Source organism: Callospermophilus lateralis, chromosome 8, assembly GCF_048772815.1.
Source record: "Callospermophilus lateralis isolate mCalLat2 chromosome 8, mCalLat2.hap1, whole genome shotgun sequence".
In the NCBI taxonomy this organism is placed as follows: Eukaryota; Metazoa; Chordata; class Mammalia; order Rodentia; family Sciuridae; genus Callospermophilus; species Callospermophilus lateralis.
The window spans coordinates 57,565,650-57,575,597 of NC_135312.1; the positions used below are offsets into that span (position 1 = coordinate 57,565,650).

Sequence of the window (9,948 nt, forward strand, 5' to 3'; positions counted from 1 at the left end):
GCATTAGAAACTAATTCTTAATCATAGATCACCAAATCATACAATTTAGGCAAAACTATGTATATTTTTCCTGCTAGAAACCCTGGAAATATAATTAGTTCTCTATTTTTATCAATAAAAAATGAGATGCAAAGATGAGATGTGATTGCAAAATTACTGCCAAATTGAGATAAAGAAGTTATAGTTAAATCTCATATTAATCTATTTTCAGTCTTCTGGTTCAAAAATGAAAAACTTTCATTTTATGCTAGCTTTTTAAATTTTATGCCGTTTAATAGGAAAAGACAATCAGCATCAAGGTCCTTACAATAATGGGGCTCAGATAAATGGTATTCAGCCAGAAGAAATTAGTAGATTACGAGAAGAGATAGAAGAGTTAAAAAGTAATCGAGAACTTTTACAAACCCAACTTGCTGAAAAAGACTCTTTGATTGAAAATTTGGTAAGTAAAAATATAAATAAATAAGAAGTTGAGAATAATTCTCATTCTCTTGATTATTCATTTTGTTATGTTTGTAGAGTACTGGGGATTGAACCCCTGGCCTATACATGGTAAATGGGCACTCTGCCACTGAGCTACATCCTGAGCACTGTTTATTTTGCTGGAACCCTTATGCCAAAGTATCATATATTAAAATTTTAGAATATGAACTTTGAAGTTAGACTGTCTAAGCTTCAGTGCTTCCTAAGTAATTGAATTTAAGCAGCAAAGTAAACCTCTTTAAACTTGTTTTCTAATTTATAAATTGTTGGAGGTAATGTCTGTCTCATTGTTGTGAAATTTAAATGAGATAACTCTTTTATTTATTTTTTAAATATAGTTTTTAGTTGTAGATAGACCCAATATCTTTCTTTTTATTTATTTATTTTTATGTGGTGCTGAGGATCGAACCCATGGCCTCATGCATACAAGGCAAGCATTCTACCACTGAGCTACAACCCCAGCCTGAAATAACTCTTTTAATACATAAACTTATTAGCTATGAAGAAGTCATAATATGGGTTGAAATTTTATCTTGCATAAAAAAATTAACATTGACTTGAAAGTTTTGGGTAAGCATTTGTAAGGTAGAGCTTATGTGTGTACAGTTCTGCTTTTGTTTTTTTCCTTTCTCATTAAATTGTTTTTATTTCATAGTTCATTTCTGTTTTCCTTGTAGAAATCTTCCCAAACTGCTTCTGACATGAATGAACAGTCTTCAACTAAAGATTCTGAACAAATTGCAGAATTAAAACAGGTAATTTTCCTGTCCAGAAAGTTGGAATTGGAAAAGAGTAAACTAGCATATATCTCAGATGGCTCCAGCTGAAAAACAAAATAACTTTTTTCATGGTAATAACTAAATGACGTAGTAATTGGAAGAAAAACTTAGAAAATTATCAGGCTCATTAGTATATCACCACTAAACAGATTTTGTTTGGGGGTTTTTGTTTTGAAGTTACCTTTTCTCTCACTTCTTCATTCCATCATTTCCCTCTTATTATTAAAAGGAATTTTCTTTAAAAAATTCAAACAATACTAATATTATAACCCAGGACTGACTTCCTCCTCTGTCAGTCAGCTGACCTTAGTGCACTGGTCTGAGAGAGGAGTAACTGTTCGTAGATTGTGACTTATTTTTATAATGTCTGCATACTTCAGAGTAGATTCTAAAATCAGGTCTTTTTTATTTTTCAAATCACCTTCACTAAGGATTTTCAGATATCCAGTATGTCCATAATGTTTTGCTTGTGTGGGGAAGATTAATAATGCTATTTGGGTTTTAGAAAGTCTACCTATTATAGAACTGTCTCAAAATGTAAAGAAATTAAGTATACATATTACATATTAAGGTTACATATTACATATAACTTTATATTGCATATAAGGTTACATATTAACCTTAATTTGTAAATCCCAAGTAAAAACTTTTATTATTTAATTATGTGACCCAGTAAAACTTTGATGTGATATTTTCTCAGAAGAAAATTATCTTTTAGTTTTGTATTTTTTCCAATTTTCTTTTATAAACTTTAGATTGTTAAAAATACACATTTTTTAAAATGATGGTTTTGTTAACTAGTAACATAGGCTTTTGTTAATTGTAATATATATCATTAAATACTGTGTAAAAAGAAAACAAAAATGATCCATAATGTTACTATCCATATAACTCATTTTGAGGACTAAAAAAACCAGGAGAATTAAAGAAAAACCACATATACACCTAACAGAAATTTTAAAACAAGAATTTTATATATGCCTGCATTCTGCTGCCTACTCAGTGGTGACAAACATTATAAATGTCCCAGGTTCCTTATAACTCCTGGTTAAAAAACCACCATTTTAATTGCTTTTCTTTTATTGCATTTTTGTGGGATAAGGAAGGAAAGGATAAGAACATTGGGAAGTTCATTATTTTAAGCTTTCAGTTAATACATTTTCACTGTAGTATTATTTCATCTGTGTTTGAACAGTGAACCTCCAGTTTGAGAGGGTAGGGTCAAGAAAGGAAATCATTTTTTTAAGATTTATTTCTGTAAACATACATTTCGTTGATGAAATTAATACTGCTTAATGGTATGATTCAACTTCTTTTGTCTCTTAGGAACTGGCAACTTTAAAGTCTCAATTAAACTCACAGTCTGTAGAGATCACCAGACTACACACAGAAAAGCATGAGCTGTTACAGAAAATGGAAGCATTTGTACGTGAATTTTTTTTTTTTCTTCCTCTGAAAGGTAGTAAACACAGGGTGATATATTATTTCTCAGCCTCAATGAAAAAGAAGCAGATTAATCAGATTGCACCTTCTCTTTAGATCACTCATTAGCCAGAGTTCTATAACATAGGCTTCCTGACCAGAGAGGCATTTTGTAGACAAGATTCTCCAAGTTTTTAGTGAATGGTTTATTTTGCTAGTATTACATCCTATCTCTGCCTGCTCCAGTCAAAATGGCAGCTTTTCTACAGGTATAAAATGATCAGAAACCTTGTTGGCTTCCCCTGCAGTTCATAGGACTCCAAGCCATTAGACAAGAGGGTCCTCCACAGATGGTTTTTGGATAACTTCATCTCTCTTTCTGGCATTTGCTGAGCTGGTTGATTGGTTCCATTAATCACACATGTAATCCCTAAAAGTTCTCCAAACCTTTGATGTTTCCAAAATATGCCTTCTTATGTTTTGCAATATAGATAGGCAGAATTTTCCAAATCTTCAAGTTCCGGCTCTTTTTTGCCTAGCCATTCCTTTGTCAATTTGTCTCTCATTTACATTTTACTCTTGGCAGCAAGTTGAAATGAGGCTTTATCTCAGCTAAATATCCAAGTTTCTAACCTTAAAGTTCAGTATTTTTACAAAACACTAGAACACAATTTAGCACAAGTTCTTTTCCACTTTATAACAAGAACTGCCTTTTCTCTGATTCACAGTGACATGTTTCTCATTTTCACATGTTTCTCATTTTCATCTGAGACCTCACCAGAAGTACCTTTAATGTTCATATTTCTTTCAACATTCTGTTCAGGATAGCACATGTGTATCTCTGAAGACCATAAAAGCTTTCTTTATAGCTTTTCTTTCTGAGCCCTCACCAGAATCCTTTTATGTCCACATTTATACCAACAGTCACTTTGAGGTAATTCAGGCTTTAACTAATATTCACCACAAAACCCTTTGAGCTTCTTACTCATTATCTAGTTCCAAAGCCATTTCCATGTTTTTAGATATTTGTTGCATTAGCACTTCACTTCCTGGTATTTTATGGGAATAGAATTTAAGACTTTGATTTAATAGCATCTATTATAGTATTTAAGAAAATACTTGCACTTTGCCAATTAATGTCCTTTGGCTCAATCTATCATCTACCTATTGGTCTTATCTGAAACGACAGCGTAGACTCATGGTACAGGAAGTTTATGAGGGAAAAGCTTTGAAAAAATAATTTCTGTTTACTATATATTGTGTTATAGCTTCACTGGAGCTGCCTCATTAATTACTTTTCTAGGCTGACCTTGAGGAAGCTTATTAGCCCAGCCTTCTTCATACTCTGACCAAAGATCTAATGCTGCTCCAGATGGGGACGGCTCATCTGTCAGTGAACAGTACTTTGTTGCACAAAAATATATGAAGAGTTATATTTTCTGTAGTTGGAAATAAAATTTCAAAACAACAAGATTAAATTACCACTTTGAGAGTTTTTATTGTTTATAACTTCCAAAAAACAGTTGTTGTTTTTTTTTTTCCAATTTCTACTTTCAGACAAAATCCATTCCTGTACAAGGAGAAAATGAGTCTATAATAGCTTCTAAAACTACTGATGTAGAGGGAAGACTATCAGCATTACTACAAGAAACTAAAGAATTGAAGGTTGGTTTTTGGTAAAACTTATTTATTATGTTTAGTATGATATGAACATTAGAACATTTGATTTTATTTCACTTAATCTCAGATCCTTAGGTTTATGAAGAAAGCTGATGAGATGTAATTTTATCATAACATTACCATTCATATTTTGATAACTAAAGATGTCATAAAGATTTTTTAATGCTGTTTCAAATGATGGTATTGAGTACTTGAAATAGGAGTTTATGTACATGTACTACAAAAGTAAAATTCATTGAAAATATTTAAGTTTCTTGTCAATATCAATATCTAATCACAATAACAAAGTAAGGAATACAAGCTTGGCTAATACACAAGCCAAATTCAGGCTGAAGAACACAGGAACATTAAATTCTGATAGTCTGTTACAGAGACTTCAGAATAAATAAATGCAGAAAGGAATAAGGTGACTGATAAAAAATAAAAGGTATGAAGGGAAAAAATACAAAAAGAAAAATAAAGTATAATTATGCTTTTTGGATTGTGATCATATTGTTTTATTTTTAAACCATGGATTTTATTTTAACTATTATTCTTTCTCATTTAATTCTATGATGTGAACTTTTTTGGGCACTGGGGATTTAACTAAGGGGCACTCAACCACTGAGCCACATCCCCAGCCCTATTTTGTATTTTATTTAGAAACAGGGTCTCACTGTTTGAACTCCCCGTCCTCCTGCATCAGTCTTCTAAGCCACTGGGATTACAGGCGTGCACCGCACCTGGCAACTTTTTTTTTTTTTTTTTAACTTGAGTTTTTGGTTCTAATTCTGATCGTAACCAGACTTCTGCTGTGAAATATTTTGTTTCTTTGTTTATTCCTCTGATTATCTAACATGGTATTGCTTTTTTTATTAGGATTTTTTGAGGAATAGCTAACTACATTTTCAATATTAATCTATTTTTCACAGTAACCATCTTCAATGGATAGTCTAAAAATTCTCATGTTACTGGATGTATATGTTTTAAGCCTCATGTATCTTCAACTCCCACCCCTAAATGCCTCAGATTGGACAAGCGTAGTGATTTGTCATAGGAAGAAACTATTTGTTAAAAATCTAGCACAGCAAATACTGACTTCAGATTATTGACTTTCACCTTTTTCTAGAATGAAGTTAAAGCTCTGTCTGAGGAAAGAACTTCCATTAAAGAGCAGCTGGATTCATCAAACAGCACAATTGCCATTTTACAAAATGAGAAAGACAAACTACAGTTGGAAGTTACAGATTCTAAAAAAGAACAAGATGATCTCTTGGTGCTGTTGGCCGATCAAGATCAGAAAATATTGTCATTGAAGAATAAACTCAAGGATCTTGGTCATCCAGTAAGATAGAAATGTTTCCAGAAATGATTTGTATTATATTTCTTTGTGAACATTTAAAAAAATTTTAACACAGCATGGAAAAAAATTGTTCCTTTATTATAGGTATTGTTATGTGGATTTATGAATAAGGTATTATCTACATTTCTTTCACTATTCAGTGAGTTGGCTTAAGACACAGATTAAATTTATTTTCCAGCACTTTAGACTATTTTCTTTTGGACCATGACCTAAAAAGTGAATTGATTTGATAACTCCTGTGATAACAAGACTCTGAGCACCCAAGTGGACCATCATCTTTGTCATGTTTGGTTCAGATTTGCATGTGGAGATGTAATTTATTAGTAAAGTTAACTGATATATCTCATTTGTGTTAAAAATGACAGGGAACCTTGAGCATTAAATCAAGGACATCAGATGGTGTATATTCTACTATAATTACTAAAACAGAATACATGTATACATTTATCATGTATATTATATCTGAGTTTGAACAGATTTCCAGAGTATTAAATTTATATTTTCCCTTTAGATTGAAGAAGAGGATGAACTTGAATCTGGAGATCAAGACGATGAGGATGATGAAAATGAAGATGGTATCAAGGACCAGGATCATATCTAACTCTAAAATCTCTAGGAATAATAGACATTATATTGTAATTTTGAAGATGGAATCTTAAGAGTGTTTTGGTTTGCCTCCACAGGAAATAAAGATTTAGAAACCAAGTGGAAAACATTCACTAATAAGACTAGTGATGTATTTTTTAATTTTGCCACCCATGTTGAAAACCCTAAAACTCTCTACAGAACACCCATTTTATTTAAATTCATCTAATCTGTCCCAAAATATAATTTATGAAGACAAATGCTCGCGCGCACACAAAACCATTTGAAGGCATGTGGTGGCAATGCTATTGGCCTTATTAGTTCATTGGTTGTTTACTTTTCAGAATTTGTGGCTTTTAAATACTAACACATTTGATTTTTATGTATTGGATTGGAATCATTGTTTCTAAATTCAGCATTTGAGCTCTTAGCTAATGATTTCCTTTTATAGAAGGGAAATTTATTTAAAGGCAAAATAGTCTGGGCACGTGTTATCAGCCCTTGGTGGCATGTGACTCCCAAGATGAGCAGGAGAGGGCAATTGAGAATGAGTGCTTTGACACCTGATGTGGCTGTATTTTGTACCTCTGAAGAAAGAAGGATACTGACACAGTGATGTGGAGGGAGGTTGTGATAAACTTTTGCAGCAGTGTATTAATACAGTTGGTTTTCTTTTTATTTTAAGCTAAATATGGAAAATAAATTACAAGTTAATAGCTCATACAATTCAGTTTAGTATTGTTTGGTTATTATAAATGATATGTTCCTAGTTTTAAAAAGACCCAAACTATGATTTATATAATTTATTGGCATTTTTGCTGAGTAGGTTTAAGTCAGATAATAGATTTTTAAAAAGCAGATGAAGCAATTTGTCAAAATTTAATGTTTTCGTAATAAAAATAGATATTATGTTCACTTAATCCATGGTCATGGTTCCTTATTTTTTAAACTTTGAGTAAAACTGTTTTATTCTTTTGTTGTTCTTTTTAGATATACATGACAATAGAGTGTATACATCTACATAGAGTACAACTTATCCTAATTAGGATCCCATTCTTGTGGTTATAAATGATGTAGAGTTTCACTGGTCATGTATTCATATATGCACATTCATATATGCAATCAGTTATGTCTGATTCATTCTGTCTTCCTATTCCCATTGCCTGTTTTATTCTTAATAAAGGGTGAGCTCAATGTAAATGGAAAGACTTTTGTTACTAGTTGTACATTACTATGACTGAACATTAAAAGCAATCTTATTTCAAACTAACAACTAGGATTCCATAAGATGGGAAGAAACTAGTTGTAGAAACTACAGGAGTGGGGGAAGAAATTTGAGAAGGGTTTGTCTGCTTCTACATTCAGCATTAGAATTCTTAGTAATGATTCTCTTTTAAAGAAATGGATTCAAAGGCAACATAGCCTGGGCTGCTAGGTGATTTATCATCTGCCTTCTGGGTTTGGGAATAGTTTGAGCAGTTCACCAAGGGGCACAAACTTTTGAAAGAGAAGTATTCTTCACCTGTCTCAAAAAAGAAGATGACTGTGTTACAAAGAGCCAATGAATGCTTTCCTGTGCCCCACCACCACCAAAGACCTTCAGAAAGAAACATCTACAAAATCAGTGCTGGTGGTATGTGCAACTTAGCCCTCAGATTGTCCTGGAGTGGAAAGAGGAAGTCTCAGCTGCACAGTTCATCCTGGAACCAAAAGGGGCATCTTCTTTACCCCATGGCCCCAGCCATGATTTTTTGCCTGGATAGAATCCGCTACTGCATCTGCATTGAGGATTTTCTTCCCACAGGCTTCTCAGCCAATAAATGATTAAGCAGAAATGCTAAGCCAGGCATATTCCTCAGGGACAAAGAACTGTCATGTCATTCTCTGTCCAGCCTCTTGGAACCTCACTCTGCATGCAGAGTTTATAGTTTACTCAAAGACTCATGGTGACTTGTGGGTTTCTGGAAGTGTTCTCCACTTTGCACCTGTCACTACAGTACAGAAACCCACAAATTCAGCAATCTCAGCTTCCCCAAACTAATTCACTAACAACAAATTGCCGTGTTTGTGTGGGTTTTCTTTCTTTGCTGTCCAGTCTTAAAGTACCTCTGGTCAGAAAATGGGAAGATGAAAGATTGATTTCATTTGTTTTCACTCTAGGGAATTGCAGTCTTGTACTGCCAATCACTTAATCTATTAAAAAAAAAAAAAAAACACTTTCAATGCATTTGAACCAGTTTAATTGTTGTTGGTGGCAATAGAATCAGTCTGTTACCAGCTAATCATCATAGCTGATAGCAGAAGCTCCAAAAATAACCTCCAGTAAGTATTTATAACACTACCATAAAACTATTACAATAACAGTAGTTAACATTTATTGAGATGTTCTATTTAAGGGTCGTTAGTATTTTACATATTTTAAGTCAGTCTTCACAACAACCTTATCAAGTTGGTACTACTATTATCCCCATTCAACTAATAAGAAAATTGAAGTTTACAGAGGTTAAATAATGGTTGCCAGATAAAATGCAGGATGCTCAGTTAAATTTGAAATTAAGATAATTAAAAATTTTAGTTTATCTTATGCAATATTTGGGACATACTTACACTAAATATTTCTGTTAAATGAAATTCAAATTTAACTGGCTATCATAGTTTGCTACATCTGGCAACCCAAAACTACTCACTTCTGTATAAGGACTTGGAACCCAGCAAGTCTAACTTCAAAATTCATATCTTAACCCTAATGTTGTTCTGTCACTGGTAATTACTACATGTCATTTATATTCTTGTTCAAATCAATCAGGTCTGTAGTTTTGGGGTTTTCTAAATTCAATATTAGAAATGCCACGCTGAGGGCGTTAAAAAAGAATGTTTGGCTGCTCTACCAGAAATTGAGAGACAAGCATTCAGAACTGGTACATCCTCAATAACTAGTAAAGGAGCTATTCATCATTATAATTGCTGTTGATAATTAATAATATTGTTATATTTAATAAGGCTATTTTTGACACCTTGTCAACTGTGATGAGTAAACTGTTAAATGACCCTATCACCATAAAATTGGTAAAAGTCACTCTTATGTGTGGGTATTGATAATAGTCATATTAAAATATGCTATTATAGTTATGTAAAAATATAAGTGGAATAATTCAATGCCATTAAATCATTCCAAAGTAAATTGAAATACAAAACCCCAAACTGGTAGCAGCAGGTATATTTTAAAAGTATGAGTGGGCTCGGGTTGTGGCTCAGTCATAGAGTGCGTGCCTAGCATGTGTGAAGCACTGGGTTTGATCCTCAGCATCACATAAAAATAAATAAAGGTATTGTGTCCATTTACAGCTAAAAAAAATTTAAGTTTATCAGGAAAAAAATTTTTAAACTCTTTTTTTAAAAATGAGTATGAGTGGGGCTGGGGATGTGGCTCAAGCGGTAGCGCGCTCGCCTGGCATGCGTGCGGCCCGGGTTCGATCCTCAGCACCACATACAAACAAAGATGTTGTGTCTGCCGAAAACTAAAAAATAAATATTAAAAATTCTCTCATTCTCTCTCTCTCTCTCTCTCTCTCTCTCTCTCTCTCTCTCTCTCTCTCTCTCTCTCCCCCTCCCTCCCTCCCTCCACTCTCTAAAAAAAAAAAAAAAAAAATGAGTATG

General features: G+C 33.0%; 1 protein-coding gene across 3 annotated transcripts in view; it reads left to right on the forward strand.

Annotated features, from left to right (window-relative positions):
- Uso1 (USO1 vesicle transport factor) overlaps positions 1-7,206 on the forward strand; it is a 72,018-nt gene extending 64,812 nt beyond the window's left edge. For all 3 annotated transcript variants that reach the window (XM_076864417.2, XM_076864418.2, XM_076864419.2), the window contains 6 exons: positions 279-442; positions 1,161-1,238; positions 2,589-2,687; positions 4,242-4,349; positions 5,473-5,688; positions 6,218-7,206. In XM_076864417.2, the coding sequence (XP_076720532.1) occupies positions 279-442; positions 1,161-1,238; positions 2,589-2,687; positions 4,242-4,349; positions 5,473-5,688; positions 6,218-6,307 (755 nt within the window). In that variant the 3' untranslated portion in view covers positions 6,308-7,206. The remainder of the gene's footprint in view (positions 1-278; positions 443-1,160; positions 1,239-2,588; positions 2,688-4,241; positions 4,350-5,472; positions 5,689-6,217) is intronic.
- Positions 7,207-9,948: the final 2,742 nt, after the last annotated feature.